The sequence below is a fragment of the Lytechinus pictus genome, chromosome 18, assembly GCF_037042905.1.
Source record: "Lytechinus pictus isolate F3 Inbred chromosome 18, Lp3.0, whole genome shotgun sequence".
Lineage (NCBI taxonomy): Eukaryota > Metazoa > Echinodermata > Echinoidea > Temnopleuroida > Toxopneustidae > Lytechinus > Lytechinus pictus.
The window spans coordinates 17,547,697-17,569,283 of NC_087262.1; the positions used below are offsets into that span (position 1 = coordinate 17,547,697).

The 21,587-nt window shown below is 34.2% G+C and overlaps 1 protein-coding gene across 50 annotated transcripts in view; it reads right to left on the reverse strand.

Moving 5' to 3' along the window:
• Positions 1 to 3,954: 3,954 nt before the first annotated feature.
• LOC129281864 (ankyrin-2-like) overlaps positions 3,955 to 21,587 on the reverse strand; it is a 117,718-nt gene continuing 100,085 nt past the window's right edge. For 49 of the 50 annotated variants that reach the window (XM_064112834.1, XM_064112866.1, XM_064112856.1 and 46 more), the window contains 8 exons: positions 17,343 to 17,375; positions 14,572 to 14,692; positions 13,717 to 13,962; positions 12,682 to 12,828; positions 11,786 to 11,857; positions 7,596 to 7,658; positions 6,996 to 7,176; positions 3,955 to 6,503 (listed from right to left, as the gene is read on the reverse strand). In XM_064112834.1, coding sequence (XP_063968904.1) covers positions 6,260 to 6,503; positions 6,996 to 7,176; positions 7,596 to 7,658; positions 11,786 to 11,857; positions 12,682 to 12,828; positions 13,717 to 13,962; positions 14,572 to 14,692; positions 17,343 to 17,375 — 1,107 coding nt within the window. In that variant the 3' untranslated portion in view covers positions 3,955 to 6,259. The remainder of the gene's footprint in view (positions 6,504 to 6,995; positions 7,177 to 7,595; positions 7,659 to 11,785; positions 11,858 to 12,681; positions 12,829 to 13,716; positions 13,963 to 14,571; positions 14,693 to 17,342; positions 17,376 to 21,587) is intronic. The other variant, XM_064112831.1, reaches the window with a different exon arrangement.

Below are 21,587 nucleotides of genomic sequence, written 5' to 3' on the forward strand. Positions count from 1 at the left end.
AGGGTAAAGGTATTAGTAAAAACCTTTTCCAAGGTTGGACTAGGTGAACATTTTTCAAAATACCTGCATGCTCCAACACAATGGTTTAGGTATACCTTTCTTTTCATGAGAGGGGAAAGCTGCTTCAATAATCTATCACATTTAGAAGAGCTATTCATATATTTACGACCTCGCACTCTGGTATACTGAGTCCCTTTTGTGATGCATTAAAACAATAAATTACATCATCGATGCGTGCGTTTTTCTCTTTCTCTCAAACCTACCTCAGTATTATCAATGATAATAATATTCTTTAATAATAATGATGATGATAACGATGATAATAATAATAATAGCAATAATGATTATAATAACGATAATAATAACAATTAATGGTAATAGTTATAATTGTAATGAAAAGAAGAAGGAGAAGAAATCGTGTTTTTTCACAAAGCGATAAGGCACCGAATTGAAAATGGTGTTGAACCTACAACACGGTACATGTAAGACATGTAGTAAAGGCACAATTGTATACCTATGCGTGTAAGAGAATGTAGCGACCAAGCAACAAAATTTGCTGTTATCTTTTATCATTTTGAACCATCACACGGCACTGGAGTGAAAGGCCTATTTAACCAGTGAAAAAAAGTAGCATTTGAACCCACGACTCATCTTAAACATATTAAAGGCACAATATGGCAGGACAATTATGACACTCCTAGTGAAATGCCCTTTTTTATATTTCCATCAGTATTGCTTTCCGAACCCCGAAAGCAGTAAAAAAAAAAAAAAAAAAACATTTTTTACTTTCTTAACATAAATCACTTCCGATGTGTAATAAAATGCAAATTATAACGTTCAACTTGTTGAGATATTGACCTACTAACGAAGGGTTCACTTCCAAAAAAGAGCTCGCCTCTGAAATAATAGCTTCATCATTTCCATCTTTACAAATAATTAACTTCCGATAAGGAATATAAAGTAAGTAATCACTCTTTTTTTTATCTTGGGATTTAGATGATATGATGTCTTATCAATTCATCGGCAATATCATCACCATATGTGTATAAACGTTTGCACTGGTTGTAGCAGGTCCCCCCAAAAAATTGCATGTAGTGTTATTTTATCAGAAATTTCGAGAAATATATTTTACGCAAGAAATATAACCATGATCACAACACAATTTTACTAGGCATACCCACACACACACACACCCTCTCTCTTTCTGTTTTCTCACCCTCTCACTCTCCTTCACTAACTCTCTAATACACGTATATACCATCTCTTGGTATTTGACCTCACAGCTCAAACACGCACACACACAATCTCTGTATTTTCACTCACTCACACACCCACACACTATTTCTGTATTGTCACTCTCACACACTCACTTTCTCTTTGTCATTCACTCGTTCGCACACTATACACTTTCTGTATTCTCACTCACACACTCATTTTCTCTTTATTGTCATTCACTTGCTCGCACACTCACACACTTTCTCTCTGCACTTTCACTCACACGCACTCTCTGTATTCTCATTACACACTCGCACACACACCATCGCTGTATTTTCGCTTTATACTCGACACACTTTCTCTGTATTTTCACTCACTTTCTCTTCGTCATAAACTCGCTTGCACACTCACACACTTTCTCTCTGCATTCTCACTCACACGCACTCTCTCTCTCTGTATGTTCAATCACTCACACACTTTATGTATTCTCATTCACGCACAATCCCTGTATTTTCACTCACACACACACCCCACACACACTTTATCTCTGTATCGTCACTCATACACACTCAAGTTTTCTTCATTGTCATTCACTTGCTTGCACACTCACACTTTCTCTCTGCATTCTCACTCACCCACACTCTCTCTGTATTTTTATTCACAATATCTGTATTTTCACTCACACACACTGTATCTCTGTATTGTCATTCAGACACAATCACTTTCTCTTCATTGTCATTCACTCGCTCGCACACACACCCACACACTTTCTCTCTGCATTTTCACTCACACGCACTCTCTGTATTCTCATTCACACAGACACACACACAATCGCTGTATTTTCGCTTTATACTCAACACTTTCTCTGTATTTTCACTTACTTTCTCTTTGTCATTAACTCGCTTGCACAGTCACACACTTTCTCTCTGCATTCTCACTCACACGCACTCTCTCTCTCTCTGTATGTTCAATCACTCACACACTTTATGTATTCTCATTCACGCACTCACACACGCACAATCCCTGTATTTTCACTCACACACACACACTTTATCTCTGTATCGTCACTCACACACACTCAAGTTTTCTTCATTGTCATTCACTTGCTTGCACACTAACACTTTCTCTCTGCATTCTCACTCACCCACACTCTCTTTGTATTTTTATTCACAATCTCTGTATTTTCACTCACATACACTGTATCTCTGTATTGTCATTCAGACACAATCACTTTCTCTTCATTGTCATTCACTCGCTCGCACACACACCCACACACTTTCTCTCTGCATTTTCACTGACACGCACTCTCTGCATTCTCATTCACACACACACACACACACAATCGCTATATTTTTGCTTTATACTCAACACTTTCTCTGTATTCTCACTTACTTTCTTTTTGTCATTAACTCGCTTGCACACTCACACACTTTCTCTCTGCATTCTCACTCACACGCACTCTCTCTCTGTATTCTCATTCACACACACACACAATTGCGGTATTTTCGCTTTATACTCAGCACACTTTCTCTGTATTCTCACTCACTTTCTCTGTCATTCACTTGCTCACACACTCACACACTTTCTCTCTGCATTCTCACTCACACGCACTCTCTCTCTGTATTCTCATTCACGCACTCATAATCCCTGTATTTTCACTCAACACACACCCCACACACACTTTATCTCTGTATCGTCACTCACACACACTCAATTTTTCTTCATTGTGATTCACTTGCTTGCACACTCACACTTTCTCTCTGCATTCTCACTCACCCGCACTCTCTCTGTATTTTCATTCACACACTCACAATCTCTGTATTTTCACTCACACACACTTTATCTCTGTATTGTCATTCAGACACAATCACTTTCTTTTCATTGTCATTCACTCGCTCGCACACACACCCCACACACTTTCTCTCTGCATTTTCACTCACACGCACTCTCTGTATTCTCATTCACACACACACGCACACATCCTATCGCTGTATTTTTGCTTTATACTCGACACACTTTCTCTGTATTCTCACTCTCTTTCTCTTTGTCATTCACTTGCTCACACACTCACACACTTTCTGCATTCTCACTCACACGCACTCTCTCTCTTTGTATTCTCATTCACGCACTCACAATCTCTGTATTTTCACTCACTCACCCACACACTTTTTGTATTCTCATTCACGCACTCACAATCCCTTTATTTTCACTCACACACACCCCACACACACTTTATCTCTGTATCGTCACTCACACACACTCAATTTTTCTTCATTGTCATTCACACTCACACTTTCTCTCTGCATTCTCACTCACCCACACTCTCTCTGTATTTTCATTCACAATCTCTGTATTTTCACTCACACACACTTTATCTCTGTATTGTCATTCAGACACAATCTTTTTCTCTTCATCGTCATTCACTCGCTCGCACACACACTTTCTCTGTATTCTATCACTTTCTCTTTGTCATTCACTTGGTCGCACACTCACACACACTCAAACACGCACAGACACAATCTATGTATTATCACTCACACACATACCCGGCCTCGGTATTGTAACTCTCACACACGCACATTCTCTTTTCTGTCTGCATTCTCACTCACACTGTCTGTATTCTCTCACACATCTTCTGTGTATTTCCTTCTCTTTCTCCTTCAGTTTCACTCTTCCTCTCTCTCTTTCTTTCTGCCAACAAACACAAAACGTATACAGAACATATGACAAGGAAAATCATAATTTTTTTTATCTCATTTACTGGGAACGTGCAGACAGAGTAACCTTTCTCCTTAGAATAAACGCACATGATTTTTTTTTCAAACAGCTGTTTCACACGATTTCCTGTTTACCATATTTTTTTCCCTTTCATTATACCTCAAGAATGAAATACTCTATACAGTCACGTCAGGAAACAAAAAAAGAGAGAAAACAACGTACGAAATACCTCCCTCTTTGTAGGAAGAACTCAAAATATCACAACCATTTTTTTTTCTTGTTGAAGTGGAATTTACATAATTTTCACAAAATGCAGACTCGTACAAGTGTACTAAATAGCTTTTATAAATACACTTCTTTTCATGTTGTGCAGTTGAAATGCAGTTTCATTTCTTTTCATATACTACCTAAATCCTAAAGAGCTGTCTACTAGTTATTTTCATCTAATCCACGCATGTCTTTAAATGGACATTTTCACAGCTACCTGTCTATTTTTGTCTGAAGTGCATTTTCTAGTCTATTGATTATCATCTGCACTGCAATACATTTGATCTATATATATATTTACCATTATCACAGAAATAAGAGGATAAATTACCCAGTCTTCGAAGAAACAATCATATAGCATATCATAAAATTTTGCTCCTAACTAGTAAAGTAAATCAGTATTGTATTTCATTCCTATGCCATTACATTATTACATGACTACAGTAAACACTCTTTAATAAACATCTATATATTGTGATTACTATTCAATATTTCATTGAAGCTGGATAAATTCAAAATTTATACTCAATAAATTGTTTTTAGCTAAAGGAAAATCAAAATACGTCTTTCAGAATCCTTATCCAAATTTTGCACTTTCAATAATATTATATCACATGGTAAAATGTAATGGCATTATACACTGGGGCAAACCATACAAGTACTGCACAAAATATGACAAGACTCTATATGGTATTACATAATGGCTTTAATAGTATGGGCATGCACAGCATTATAACATCTGCCAAGTAAATAAGAATGTAAGTTTTCAATTCCTTTTTTTTTACCAACTAACAAATATTCATATTTCATTATCATCATAAAGCCATATACAGCATTTCTTCTCTAGAAACAGATTGATTGAAATTTCACACAAAAATCACAGATTTATCTATGCACATTACACTGAACCTCGGGCAAGAGTCTACTGAATATCAAGTTTACCTCCAGATATCTTCTTCATGAGTGAATATTGAAATCACAGATACTAAAGCAAACAGCAATTAACATACACCCAGAAATAGTTGGATTTCATTCGGAGATGTCAGAGTATCAATTAATTAGTCAAAACTAACACCCAAGGCAAGCCAATTGCTACAACTTGTACAAAACGGGAAACATGATTGCCTCACAGTTGGCACGAAAGAATACCGACGAAAAGAAAAATCTAAAGAAAGTCATAAATCTATATTCAAATAAAACAAGCTAGATTTCTTTTTACGATCAATTTTTATACAGACAAAACAAGAAATATTCTCTGAAATACCATTATCCGACATGAAGCAATAGACCATTCCCTTACTCCCAGAAACACTTCAAGTTTCAAAATTAAATATTTTTTATTCCGAACCCCCACACCTCCAACAAAATACCAATCTCCCTCCATAATTTTGTTTGTATCCATGTAAAAAACTGTAAACAGCAGTCAACTTTTGTGAAATTCTGCCGTTTATTCTTGCTTGCATTTTATGTCAAGCTACAAACACACAAGACTACTTTATGACATGGCCACACACACAATCACTTTGTCTATTATTAAACATGTACAATAATTACAAGATAATCATAGTCAAGTCAGAGGTCAAAGTTCACATAAGTTCATTGACCTCATCTTTGCACTAGCCCTACATCACAAGTACCTACATATGAGCATAGCATTTGCTTCTTAACCATGGTAACTACCTTCTCAAAGTTACATAACAGGAGTAATGATTCACCATTCAGAATTAATTAAAGTTTATCAAATACAGAAGATAGGTAATGTTTAGATATACAATAACTATCTTAAAATTTTATACAAGACAATATCAAGGAAAGTTTTGTTTAATTTCATGATAATTTCTAAATTCACACTCGGAGCAATGAGAATTTCATAAAAATTCAATTTGCCACAATCATACATGTCGTATAATTGAACTTCAGTCTGACAATAATGTGTCATATTAATTATGTAAAACCATGCTATGATCTTTTGCATTTATCCAACATGTGAGCCCATCAAGCTCCAGGAGCATATGAAATGACTTCACAAAACCACCACATATACACAAAAAGAAAAGTTCTAAATTTCAGATTCCTCGCCTTCATGTGTTTCTTCTGAAACAACAACTGTCATGGTACTTTCGCCCTCTATTGATTGATCCTTGAGGAGTCCGTCTACGATCTGCTGGAGGTCTTCTCGTAGTTCACTGTTCTCTTTGACAACGCCATCCTCTTCAATGTTGGTTTCAACCTCTTCTTGCTGGTCAACCTCCTCTCCATCTCTCATGAATGTCTTGCGTGTCACTTTCTTGTGTACAGTTATTCTGGAGATTGGAAAAGAGGAGAGTAATTTTAAATATCAATGGTGACAGTAAAGAACCTTGATGCACACCCACCTCCACCTCAAACTCCTCAGACAACTAAGATCCTACGCTAACTCAATAAAATGGTATTACTGCTCTGACCATTGCCTCTGGTATACCTTCTCCAAATCTAAGAAACATTGACTCAACAATGGGGAGTCTCACTATTCCAGTCTACTGATCAAGTATGTCAACATAGTCTAGTGACCCTGTCGACTACAGATAAAAACCTTTTAGCTCATACTTGATGCTAACGTCCACAGGAAGTCGGGCTAGCAAAAAGTTGACTCAGTTTAACATTGTCCTCAATTTGAGCTGCGAAAATCACTAATTCTTGCAACACTTGAATTTTGAAATAAAAGCTTATGATATCCTGAAAATTTCTACCAACTGCTTCATAAATTTATGAAAATACCCCAAGAAATGCTATGAAAATCATGAGAAGAACCTTACCTCCTGACATCATCATCATCCCCAAAGGCTCCCTCAGGATAATCTGATGGGTCGATCTCTACAGGAATCATCTGAACAGTTCGCTTCTTGATCCGTCTCTTGATCACCTTACGGATCGTACCATCATCAAGGGTCTCTTCGTATTCCTCGATCTCCTCCTCAACGTCCTCATCGCCATCGACTGAAAGGAATGTTATTCAAAATTAAACTTTGAAAAAGGAGGATGTTGTTGTGGGTGCCTATAATAGAAGTAGAACCCTGTTTCTGGAATGCATGTGAGGCACATCATTAAACTCACTTCTTTCAAAATCATGTGGCTTAGAACCCTTCCCTACTTGGGTTATAAGATTGACCTACTCCTACCTCTTAGGACACACATCATCAAGCTCTCCTACCATCAAATGTTGGTTACTGAGTCTTTTAAAAACAGTTTATGTTTTTCCTATAATGAATAGCCCAGCCTTGGAAGAGTATGATTTCAAGATCTAGAGACCAAATGCCCATTTTCCTCTCCTTAGCATTTTTTTTTAAAGGACGGTATGGCTCATCCCAAAACTTTCTTAGATACTGACTAACAAGACAAGGTTGACCAAAACTTACCAGGTATTTCCATTTCTGGTGGGAACTCAATATTTGGTTCAGTCTCTACCACTCCCAAGGGTTCTGCAAATAACAAAATTATAACTAATGATATATTGATTGATATACCAGTATATACTATATCCCCAGCTACAAGGCAATAGCCATATTATAAACCCTGGATTACTAGATTCTCTTATCCCATTCTTAGTACATGGATCACCGGAGAAAGGAAACTTTTAAGCTCGGAAGTTAGAAGTACCGATAATTGTATAGGTAGATTTTGTTCAATCTGCATAATCAGAAAAGAAATGAAAAAGCAAGTATGCTGCAAAATAGACTTATTTAGTCAAAAACATTATTTGACTCAATTGTTTACGATTCGATTAACTAAATCTAATTATCGTTCAACATTCATGCCTTGATCTTTATGACAGCTATTGTATGTATTTAAACTGAATTATGTTTATTTGTAACACCTTATCATGACTCCTTGCTATGTTGTCATTTAGAATTAAATTTGTTCAAACTAAAATCAAGTCTTTGACTAATTTTTTGTGTACCGATACTCTTTTAAAAGAAATAGTTCCTTTCGTCTAAATATTAAATGTAAACATTCTTCAAAGAATTCAGTACTTCTGATGACTCGTATAATTATTCATGAGTCTGATAAGCAGTAAAATAGGGCTTATTTTATGTAAGGTATCGCCTTATATCATTTGCTCTCAAAGTCTTATCTAATCCATTCTCAATAGTCCTAAATGGTTTTGTCTTTATCAAATCCTATGAGAGCTGATAAGCTACAACTAAAATCACCCTCATGCTTTGCACATATTAAATAAACTGCCAGCTACATCACCACCATCATGGTTTATGAATTAATGCAAAATGTTTATATATTCATTCATGAAATATCCCAGAAAGATTTATTAAAAAAAACATGAATAAAATAATGGCATGAATCATAAAACGTGCAGGTAGTTTTCGCAGTCTTCCCATACATATACAGACAACACCCTCAACAGAGATATATGTATTATTTCACATAATGAAAGATGAAATAAATATTTTTTAAAGAAATAAAATTGATTTGAACAAAACAAAAATTGCTGCAAATGAATAGAGTTACATAAAGATGGAAAGAAAAAAAAAATAGCAATGGTTAATGATAAACTGTAGGCTGCTTGTGCATATCTGTGGATTCAAAATGCAATATTAATATTGTGGGGTAGAAATATGCAGACAACATATCACAGATGATGCAATATTAATACAATAGAATGGAACAAAGGGTTTTTGTGTAATTAAAACTAAAAATGAATAGGATTGCCAAGCTTAAAACCAAAAATATGTTAGCCATAATAAAGAATAATTCTATTGCACTCCCAATTGAAGAGAGAGCCTAATCTTCAAACTGATATAAACATCAAGCTGCCTTAATTCATTCATTAATATACTTAATTATTCACACTCTGTGCAAATTTCTATTCAGCCCCACAAAAATTAATTGCTTTTATCTTTGTACTTGGTTAAATTTGACCAATTATATTCTGACTCGTAAAAAAATTGTGAATTTTCAGGGGAATTAGCATGATTACTGTAATTTGGCTTTATAATAGAGAACTGCATCTTGTGACACTATGCAGGTCTAGAGCTCGACAGTCACACTCAGACTAGGAAACTTTCTGGTTAATAAACAGAAAAACAAAATTCTGGCAGAAATATTCACAACTGCATTTTATTGATCATGGCAGCACACACGTTATACAAAAAATTGATGTAGGTAAAAAAGAAAAATACTATTCATTTACTTCTGCAAGAGTAATAGTAGCGATGATGATATATATATTTTTTTCATTTGATTACATTTGATACAGAACGGCATTAGGCAGTGTAAAAAGTATTTCAATGATGTGTGCTTAAATGGAGAATGCATTGTATTTTTCACAAGATACATGAAATGTGATGCTTTACAATTATTAACATAAATGGAGCTCACCTATATGGTCTTTTTAAGTAAAGCCGTGAATGCGAAATAATGGCACTATCCTGCATTATTTGCCTTAAATTAGCTCTTCAAAAAACTAAATTCTGTCTGATTTATTATGATATGACTGGCACGATTCAATTAAATCTTTTTGTCCTTTGCTTTAGCTCAACTATGAACTAAACTTCACTGCTACAAATTTATGAAGGGCTCCCTCTGTTAATCCATTCACATCCACATCTACATACATCCAATACATGCAATGCACCGCAAAAATGGGGAACACACTCTCAGACCACACACATTACAGTAACTACAGCCAAATGCCTGATTAACATTCCAAAATGTTCTTTTCTAAATTACATATTTACATTTTTTTTCGAAATCTGGAACACAAAAAAAAACTTTACCTTAATCTCTAACTTACTCTTGTCCTAGAAATTGCAGAGGTAAATTGGGGGTTCTGTTTGGTCAAAGTTACCTATAAATCTAAATATATTTCAGGGATGCTAAAAATCTACAAAAACATTCTTCATTATTAAGCTAAGGGGAAACTGTCCCCTACTCCATTTTTTATGCTAATGTGAACCCTAGACTCAGTGGTAGAGCGCCCGCCTCATGAACGGGAGGTCGTGGGTTCGATCCTTGGCCGAGTCATACCAAAGACTTATAAAAATGGGACCTTCTGCCTTCTTGCTAGGCGCTAAGCATTTAAATTGGAGAAGGGTAATAATAACATTATGTTATACAGGGCCTGCTGGTAGAGCAGTTTCCTAACTGAAGTGGCTACCCTGGGTAAATAAAACATTATTATTATTATTATTATATAATCTTTTTATATTGTTACTGATTACCCCATTGGTGTATAATGTCAAACCCCAAATGTAGTCTGGGTATACTTAAACAAAATTCAGTGTATATAACATCTTTATATCATACATGAACCGATGATTTATTTTAGCAGCAATGTGATCAGCAGTTAGTATTTACACATTTTTTAATGTAATTTATATCCCATTTTTATCAAGGAAACCTGTATACCAGCATCTCACATAAATTTTCCCACCACCTTTAATGAATGATTTTTGGGGTGGTTTTTTTTAAAGGATATTTGTGTTTATAATACATCATCATGAACATAATAAAACCTTCCTTCCATTGCAATTTGGACTTCTATTTCTTGTGTATATGTGTAGGTAAATACATTTTATGAAATATTTTGATTTATTAAAATGATATGTTTTGTTGTTGACCCAACTCTCATTCTTTACCTGCTTATTGACAAGACTATTACACCCGAATTAACAAAGGTAATATGGAAAACCATCGGTTAAACCCATGGTTTATGCAGATTTCCTGTGTAAATTATGCTTAATTTACCACACATATTATACTGATGCACACTTTTCTTGCAGTGCGCCATGGTTAAATACACTATTTCATTCATGAGCCCACTGTTTTGAAGAGTTGACTCATTAATTGTGAATTAATGAGTAATTAAGCGTAATTTATACAGGAAATCTGTATAAACCATGGATTAACACAATGGTTTTCAAAACCACCTTTGTGAATTCTGGCCTATTTGACCATGGAGAAACAATCATATTTCCACACAGGTGCACAAACAGGCATAATGAGGGTGCTACTGTTCAAAATGAGTGCAGAAGTGGGATGAATAAGCAGAGGAAAGGATGTCAAAAAGTCAATTTTTTAAACCCTCAAGATCAGTCTACAGGCAGCATGGCACACCAATAACCTTTGCTTTCTTTCTCTCTCTCTTTCTTTGTCTATCTTTTTAAATTATGGAAAATGGAATTCTGAAATCATGTTTCAAGGTGCAAGAATGTTCCCAAACACACACAAAAAAATGGTAATCTAATTTTTCCATGAATATCTAGTTTGCAGAGGAGCAAATGATTATTTGAAACTGGTAGGAATGTACACATTAAATAAAATTCAGAACTCCAAACCACCTACAGAATCCAAAGCCCCAGATCCAAGCACAAGCATTATCATCAAATAGAAGGGGCTCCTACGAAGCTTGCCAGGACATTAAACCCTACCTGATTTGACAATGTGCACCTGTAATGGTTGCCAGGGCATTAACACAAACTTTATGATAGTACGACACTACCCTCCCTTCCCCCTGCTCTGGATTTCGTACAATCTTGCCAAACAAATAAAATTGCAGCCTTGTCAATTCCCATTGCTTATTTCTACCCACCATCTGGAAGGAAAGAAAACTGTCCCTCCAGGAAATCTGTGATTTCTGGCGTTTTGGGCTCGCGCTCCTCATCTAAAAGAAGGGAAAGAGAGAAGAATGTGATAAACTCCTGAAAAACAGACTCTACTTTCAAACTAAAACAGAGATAGAGGTTGAACAGAAGAATAAAAAAAGTTAGGTATTGAGAGAGTAAGAGCAGAGACCGGTCAAACCGGATATAGCCGGATTGTACACAATACTTTGGAAGGACCCACAATTGTGCATGTATACAAACATTATGGACCATGACAAGGTACTATGTCTAACCAAACTGGATCTGATTTTTTTTCTACACTAGGTTCCGTGATATAATGTAATGATTAAATTGATTTTCTTCTTTTGTATGGATCATCTTCGGTTAATTAAACCAATCACCAGCAAACATTCATCAATCACTAACTATAATCAGCCAGTCAACCACTCAATCTACCTCTCACGTAGATAAGATACATATAAATGTATCAATAAACTAATTTAAAATCAACTCCTATTAAATGAAGTTAATTCAACAATTCCTACAAGAATATATTATCATTTATTATATATTTATTGAAAGAAAAAAACCTTGTTCAATTTCATCATCAAAAGATTCTTTTAAATACCGAACTGCTCAAAGATCTCTAAGAAATGATGATAGTAAACCTAAGCAGCATTCTACTCTGATGAAAGGCTTTTTTTTTGCAGAGGCAAGAAACTTTGATTTTGTCATACATAGCGGCAGAATCTGCATAACACGAATCATGATACAAATAATTATTAATGTTGTGCATTCATTTACGCAACTTTGGAATATTTATTTTTTCGAGACTGACGCGTGCAATGCCATTTTTTAAGCATAAAAAGTGTGATTTTTTCACCTCCAGCTTCTGCCACACTAGCTCCGCCCACTTCTGGCTCCTCCTCCTCCTCCATTTCCTTCTGGAGCTGATTGGCTGCAGCCAGGAGATCAGTGTCGTCCGGCATAAGGTCAACATGAGGAGTGGTCGGACTGGCTGGAGTAGATGCTACATTTCCCAAGGGTCAATTATAAAAATTATAGCATTACTAAACTTGGTTTAAAAAAAAAGGTTTCATCTCAAAGTGTATCCAGGAAACACGTAACACAGAAATTTCTATACACAAGTCACGGGGTTGCCAGTTACATTTGATGAGAACTTCTGATGCCATGATAATCATCTATCATAAACTATTTGCTCATTTCCAACAGCCTTCAAGGTATCTGAAGAAAAGGTTCTAAATCTTCACTAGCAGTTGATTCAAACAGAGAGACTGATATCACTTATAGATGGATCTGAAAGTTAAAAAGTATGGAACTGACAGAAAAGATGAATGTAGTTCTGATGACATCTGTGACTGATCTCAAACACACATCCTCTTGCTTACCAGAAAAGGAGCCCGTTTTAGAGTGATTCACATTTAAATGCAACTAAAAAAATCAAGCACAAGTCCCTAAAATGCGTGTGCGCTGTAATCTTAGTAATTACGGCTGCCAAACTACAGCTGGGGTAATAATATCCAAGTCCTTTGGATGCGCATAGCGACATTATTCATATTTGTGATATGCGCTATACAAGAACTGTGTATTATTATTATTAATATGCATGTTTCATTGGTTGAAAATCATGTTGTGTTTGATTGCAACTCTTTCTGCAACAGACCCCAGGAGAGCATTCATCAACATTTGTCGACAAGTTGTCAGATGAGACAACTTTCCTTGATGTTGATTGGTTGAGAAGCACAGATATATCTGACTACTACTATGGTAATAAGGTAAAACAAGCTTTCTTGGATATAACATCTGACAAGTCCTTTCACGTTACTATCCCCTGGAAGGGAGAAAGACAAAGTATATGAGCATTTGAAGAATCTTGGAGTCAAGGGTTTAAACTTACGAGATACTTCCTCGGGCTCAGATGATCTTGGTGCTTGGCCCTCTTCCGTTGGTTGTTGATAGGCCTTGGTGAAGTCCATGTTCAGAAGATCTTCCATCTCCTTTTCTTCTTCCGGTGTCATTTCATCAAGAGTTTTAAGGTTGGTTTCCACGGCGGGTGGGGCCGATTCCGTGGCGCTCATGTCTTCCTGGACGACGGCTTGGTCCGAGGGAGCGGCTGGTGACTCCTGGTCATCTTCCGGTAAGTCTGACCAAATTGAAAAAAATTAAAAGACACAGGTTCAGGTCATTAACTATATTTGTTGGTTAATTAGATAGTTGCATTATCAAACAAGACAGATTGCTATAATGAAAGATTTTAACACAGGCTTCACAGTTCACTATGTATCTAAATTTAGATTGGGCACCTGTTTGGGCCTGAAAAGGACCATCAAAACTTATTATTTTGGCAAGTTTTCACTTGCCATTTTCAGGAGAAGACGTCACCCCTTTCCAGGAGATGTATATCTAGAAACTTAAAGCTTTGTTGGTCCCTTTCAGGACCAAATATATGCCCAAGAAAGATACATGGTCAAATGATAAGCCTCATTAATATGTTCTTTCCCATTGAAACCTTAAGAAGTTATTATGAAAAGTGTAACCGGGAAAGCAGAGTGGAACCATTGTCAAGTATATGCAAATAAGAATTTCAATCATATCCTTAATATTCTTCGTGACAAAAACCATGCTTGAAGTGTTGACCCATAAATACATGTGTGCAAGTACGTTTGAAGGTGCACATGGCTTTCCATCCCATCCAGGGGACAGGGGGAAAAGTCCTTGAAAGCAATGAATTTCAAAGGGAAATTCAACATACCATTGATGGCAAAGTCATTTAAAGCTTGAGCAAAGTCTTCTAGTTCCTCTGGTGTGAATGCAGGCTTCTCCTCCTTTTCCCCTAAAACCATAGGTGCATCCAGTTGCTCATCGACCAATGGCTGTGGAGAAAAGATATGAAATAGCCAATCATGAAGCTTGTTTCATTCTAGATCAACATTCATGAAGTTCATTTTATCATCAATGTGATTTGATAACAATTTCATCGAAATCATAGTATTAAATTAACTTTTACATAAATGATAAACAAACTTATAATTTTAACGAAAAAACAACTCTCTTTTCCAATAGACATATTAAATTATAAGTTTGCAATACAATATTTAAGGCCTATTCTTCAGCCAAGAAGTAAACGTAGGCTCATTTATGTGACAGATCAAAATAGAATATATGCAAACCAATTTTATTATATAGAAGGGGAGGATTGATATATGTTCATATATAAATATTATATACTTCATGGATATTTTTATATGATTATATGGGCCTTTAAACATAAAATTTTGTGCATAATTGGTTTGCTTCAGTATATCAAGATATTTATTTTTAAATATGTCATATATGTGCCCAAATAATTGATTCTTTCAAACAAAAGGAAATAAAATTCAAACTTATCTGAATTCATTAAAGAAAATGGGCTAAACAACACAAATATCATTTATCAAAAGAAAAAAAAACAGCAAAACAGATCCACACTCGTGCACAAACAGCTGCAGGGGAGTAGAACATGACGGGGATATAACATATATGGTGTCTTACAATACCGGTGAATCAAACTGAAAATAAAAATAAATTCATCACCTAAATAATCAACATTCAACACTTTATTATGAGGATAACACCCTTTATAGCACATCATGTAACACACTCCTAATGAAACAACCAATCAACATTTATTTAAACATTTAACAACCGCAACATCTCCATTAACTTATTGAATGAACTCATTTAATCATCATTCAAAAGTCTTTCAACTCCATTAATTCAACACACGCCTCCATCTCATGACTAAACACAGAAACACTCCGATAACACCTCACAAAGCACACTCAGGATCTATCAAATTCATTAATTTACTGTATATATGTTTTTTCATTGAGCTTTGAAAAAAAAATCTTTGGGGATACACCATTTTGCAAAGGTTTGTGGGATTGGGACTTTTGAAATATGAGATGGAAGTGAATAGAAAAAAGGGAGAGTTCAACAGAAACACTTTAAAGTTCAGAACGAGAAACACTTTAAAGTTAAAAATGATAGTTGAGTAGAAGTAGAAATATAGAAAATTTACACAGATGTGAGTGAGAAAGACAGAATGAAGGAAATTTGAAAAAAAAAACAGACTCTAGGGGGTGCCAGAACATGCTGGTAGGAGCACAAGATGGAGAGGTTTGGAAATGAAACGGACGGTGCAGCAGCCCAGTCAAACGCAACAAGTTGGAAGGAAGAACCGAGTCTACGTACACGCTGAGAAAAAAAATCACAGAAAGAAAGAATGAGAATAATGAATACTAGTGGATGAAATATGAGATGGATTCTTGATTTGATTGAAGAATGCATGATGAATCAGCAGCAAACCTAAAATGATGATTAATGACCAGAATGGAAGGTGAAATGAGAAGCATACAATAAAATCATTTATGAAGGGAATACTTTTTTTCAAAACAAAAAATGGTAAATTTGATGAGGACGACAACTAGGGAACCTGCAAAGGTAATCACATTCTTTACTGCATTAAAAAAGGACATGAGGATGATGATAATTGAATCTAATAAAATAAGATGTCTGGGGGTGTTTCACAAAGCTGTCCGAGAGTTATACAAGACCAGTTGGTGACCAGTCTACTTATGAACAGTTTTATGAAATGACCCCCATCACTAAACCTTAGCAAACAGCTTTAATTATGGTACTTGAAGCTTTTTATAACACATTTTCTCTCTCTTTCTTACAAACACTTTATTTCTCACTCTTGCTATCTCTTTCTCTCTTACTCTCTCTCACTCCCCAACTCCACTCCTTCATTTTCATTCACGAACTATAGCCAATTTATAATCTCTAGTTTCAAAGTTATTTTTCTTGTTATGAGTTCAAATCTGTAATACAAATGGATAGCGAATGTCCAATTGAACTCATAACAAAAATATAATGTAGAGGGTTTTGAGAGAGAGGGAAGGAAGGAAAAAGAAGAATTGGATGAAAGAGGAAGTGAATGAAAGAGAAATAGATGGTTACAGTGAGGGTTTTCTACTTCAGACTCAAAACAAAGCAATGAAAATAAAAGACATGGGTTGGCAACGGAGAGACAGACAAGGAGAGAAAGTGAGATGGGGCAGAGATAGGAAGAAAAAAGAAAAGGGGGAAAGAGACAGACAGAAATGATGAGGAAAAAGTATATATTTCAAACTTTTTAATGACATAGAAATGATGGAGGTGGGGTGATAAAGATAGCTAGGAAGGAAAAAATTAAAATGTAAGGACATTTCCATCTCAAAAACTGATGGGATATACAATAACGATAAAAATGAATCAACTGATGAATATTTGATATACATTATGAAATCACAACTCTTTTTATAAATATTGGCTGCTACATTACACTAGCATGCCACTGAACATTATATATATATATATATTTTCTATAATTGATTACATGCAGCAGAAAATAGAATATATTATTTAAGAGATAAAATAACAAAAAAGAAAAGAAAAGAATATAAGAGGAATAGCTATGCAGTCATCTGATCCAAACGCTACCTCTGTAATCTGGGGAGTGGACTCTTCCATTTCCTAAATGGGGGTGAGACAATGGGTGGAAACATAATAAAATTTATTTTAAAATGTGTACTAACACATGAACAGAGGGGGGGGGGGGTGAATCAAATCAAACATTGAAACAAGCACTATGGAAAGTTTTTTTTTTTTTGGTTTGATTAACACTACCATACTAAGTGCATGATGCCTTTTGAAACATCATGGCTTCAGAGCACATGCATATTGGTTTGTTTGTTTTTTCTTTCCGAATATGTCGGTTACTGAATTGTCATTTTTTTAAGAACCACACCACCAGTATTGGGAGTGAATACAGGTTGTAGTGTCACAACTCTTCAGTAGTAGTACGGTGATGGTAAATAAAGACCCTCATTAGCATTTAATGTCTACATTGATTATTTATGTGGTTCTTTGGCAAACATTTTAAGAATTACTGCTTCATAGATAAGCCATGAGGAATTAGGAGAAATTTGCAGAAGTTCATTTCTAGGGAGGTACATGTATAGGCACGGTTTATTAATATGGAAAAAATCACAATTTTTTGTCTCTGATGGTATACTAGTAGTCATATGAGGAGTCTATTGCATTATTCAGTATCATAAAAAAAATGAAATAGAATTCATAGTCAATACAGAGGCATTGGCGAAATCTAGCATGAAAACTACTCCTTCACTCATTGCTCAAAAGGAGATATTTGAAATGTTTACTGTACAAGACAACTGTTTACAAGAAGACTAAATGCGCTCTCAAACCATGATGTTGTGCCAGGTGACTGGAACAAACCATTTTATGTAGGAATGATAAGCAATTTGAACATCAATAAACAAATCATTCTAGCAGCAAAGGAATTTCAGGAATATTGAAGACTTTGCCCAAGGATTTTTTTAAAACGAAATATGTGGGGGAGGGGTTTTAATAGGAAAAGCAGTATAAATTCAATTTTTCTCTCTCAATTCTATTGTCTTTCATTTATAAATTTTATGGTTTAGTTGTTGTATTTTTTACTAAAATGAGTAGAAAATGATATCTAAATATCAGAATACTTACAGTCATTTCATAAATCAAATATAAATGAAGATTGTAAATTTCTCGCATTAAAAAGTGCACAAGAGTCATTGGTACATCAATACATATGCTCTATGAAAGAATTTTTCTTATGACATAATTTCAGATAAATATCTGGATTATTTCAGTTCAGATATAGGCAAGAGGTGAAAAATGTCGTGAATCAATATCTACATACAATCGGTTATCATCAACCAAAAATGGTTTGGGGTTTTCTTTTACATGCGAGGGATGTGAAAGCACACATTTATGGGAACGGCATGCGATCAATCAACATACAAATCATGAATATGGGGGGGAATTATGCATGCTGAAACTATTGTATTCATTCAATTTGCAAAATTTTCAAAATCAACAACATTTATCAAGAAATATGAGTCGACAATTTGTGTGAAATCATGAATTTGAGGGAGTGTTTTTTAAAAGAATGGCAGGAAAAGTTTTGGAACACAAAACAGACTGATTTTGAAATACATGCCGTTTTGCATTTTCAAGAGTGACTTTTCAAATTCAAAGGTATTACACAGCTTATGCATTCTGTTTGTATGCATATGATATAGCAAATATGAAATGATCACCAATTTGTGAAGGAAAGATTTTGAAAATTTTCCATGAAAAAGCACAATCTCTGGATCCTTAAAAATAAATTTCAAAGACATATATTGAATGGAAATAATGTGATTAATCATGGACAGATACTTTTGAAGTGAATTTGAACAAAAGAAAAGTTAATAACCTCAAAACGGGACAATTACAATAACAATTGTTAGTCACAAAACAAAAGAAATAACATATAAAACAGAAATAAGTTGCTTTGAATTAATTTATTATCTATAATCAGATTACACAATGAAATCATATCTCATTAACATGCATTGAAATAATAATGGCTTTATGCTTGGAATAAAGGAAACATAAATAGCAAATGTCAAATTAAAATTTAACAAAGCAAATAAAAATAAAAATAAACTCTAAGAAAATAGAATCACATTGTCTGGATGTTTACTTACAATTAATATAATTATGGATTCTATCTTAATAAATCAAATAATAATTATTAAATGTTAACTTTATTTTTCTGTTACTTCTGACAGAAATTTCAGCTACGATTATTATACCAATCAAGATTTTATCCTGGAAAAAAAATTAATTGAATTCAAATAAATTGCAAGTTTCAGATTTATTTTCAACTCCCTATCTTTTCAAGTGTACACAGAAAATGAAACAAATACTGAATTTGAATAAATCTAAACTTTTTTTTCTGACAGGATAGAAGTCTTCTTATGATTGTTCATATTCTACAAATGATATGAAAACTATCTGCAATATTGTATTGATTTTAAGGGATGTTAATGCAAGATATATTTAGATATACAGTGCGTATCAAAAAAAAGTTTACACTTAGAAAAAATCCTGTAAAATTATATATTTGTAATATCCTGAAGATTTTTCCACATTTTAACATTGGTACAGATCCATTTAAGCAAATGACGATGTAACTGTCGAAAATATTTCCGCTTGAGTGAACACTACTTACTTTTGAAAAGTTAGTGAAAAATGATTTGCGCAGAACTTTGAAATAGTTATGCGAATAAAAGTAGACCTTAATCATGAAGAACACGTTGAATTTAGCTAGCAAAATTGATTTGAAGATATCTTTTACCTTTTAACTTGTTTCTTGCCCAAAACACTTCAAAGAGTGCATTGCGCCCCACCCCACTCCCCCACACACCGAGGCCATCGCGACGATATTTGCTTTACACTGAGCTGTGATTTACATGAAATGGCTAAGGCTTGATTTTCATTTTTTTTATCATTGTCAAAGCTTGGAAAAAGTGTGGAGAAACAAGTATTAAATGAAATGTAAACCCACTTTAAATGATAAAAACTTATTGAAAAAATGCTGGAGAGGTCTGATATAAAATTTTGTTCAGATGTCCTCAGATCCAGCTGGCACAAAAAGGGTAAAGATTGTGCTTACTAAGTGTTGAACTTTCAATTTGGGTGGCATAATTGTTACAAAATGCTTGAATGTATCCATTTATTACAATTGACAAAAAGTGCAATGGGAAAGGAAGTGAGATATGTTTCGCAGGGTAGTTTGATTTCGCCCTTTCCCCTTGACACGGCATGAAAACGAGCGTTTCTGCGCAAACAGATTTCTGCAAGCTTTACAAAAATGGACAGTGCTCACTCAAGTGTAACATTCTGTCATAACTTTTACTTTCATTGGATAGATGAGACCCAAACCCAAGATTATATGTGCAAAAATTACCCACATGTTGTATATTTTTTTAATTCCCAGGGCTTTTTCAAAGTGTTAACTTTTTTTTGATACGCACTGTATATCAATATGTGCATAAGTATTACAAGTAGCATGGATTTTACCACTAAACATGTTTCCAAGGGAAAAATATAAACCTTTTAAGTTGGTTATAACCCCCAAAGATAATAAATATGAAACTCTGATATAATATCACTTCAATCGTCTTTTAAAAAAATCAAAAAGAAAAATAAATTGATTGAAAAGAAATGAAAATTTGACTCAAAATATAATAAAGCAATAAGAGCTACAATACCTAATATCTGCAATATAAAGATAAACTTGATAATTTTCTTTTGAAAATATATGTTCCAAAATTTACTCCATCATTATATGGCAGACATTTAACTCCCATTATTTCCAACTTAGAATTACCTATAACACTGAATTTTATGTGAAAATATATAGATTTGAATTTCGATTAATATCTTAATTTTCTTCATTTGACTTATCAAGGCACATTTCAGTAAATAGTAAGAAAATAATGGAATTATTTAATAGCCATTCCTATTAAGACAAACCCCATTCATAATTGCATCTTTAATAAGAAGAATTTCTTAATAATGAATAAAATGTAGAAATATCTGAATTTTTCAAAAATGTTATCATGGTTTATTACTATTCTTTTTAAATATTTATGCTTAAAATATTCATTGGAAAACAACAAGTATTCCGTAATACCATTTAATATCCAACTCTTTAATCCTTAATTTTCATTTAAAAAATAAATATCTTTCATAACACTCTTATTGCACTTTATTTATCATCAGCTGCAACATAAATAAAATGCTTTGTTATATTTTTTTTAATTATTTTATTTTTCTGTATAATTCAGTCAATTC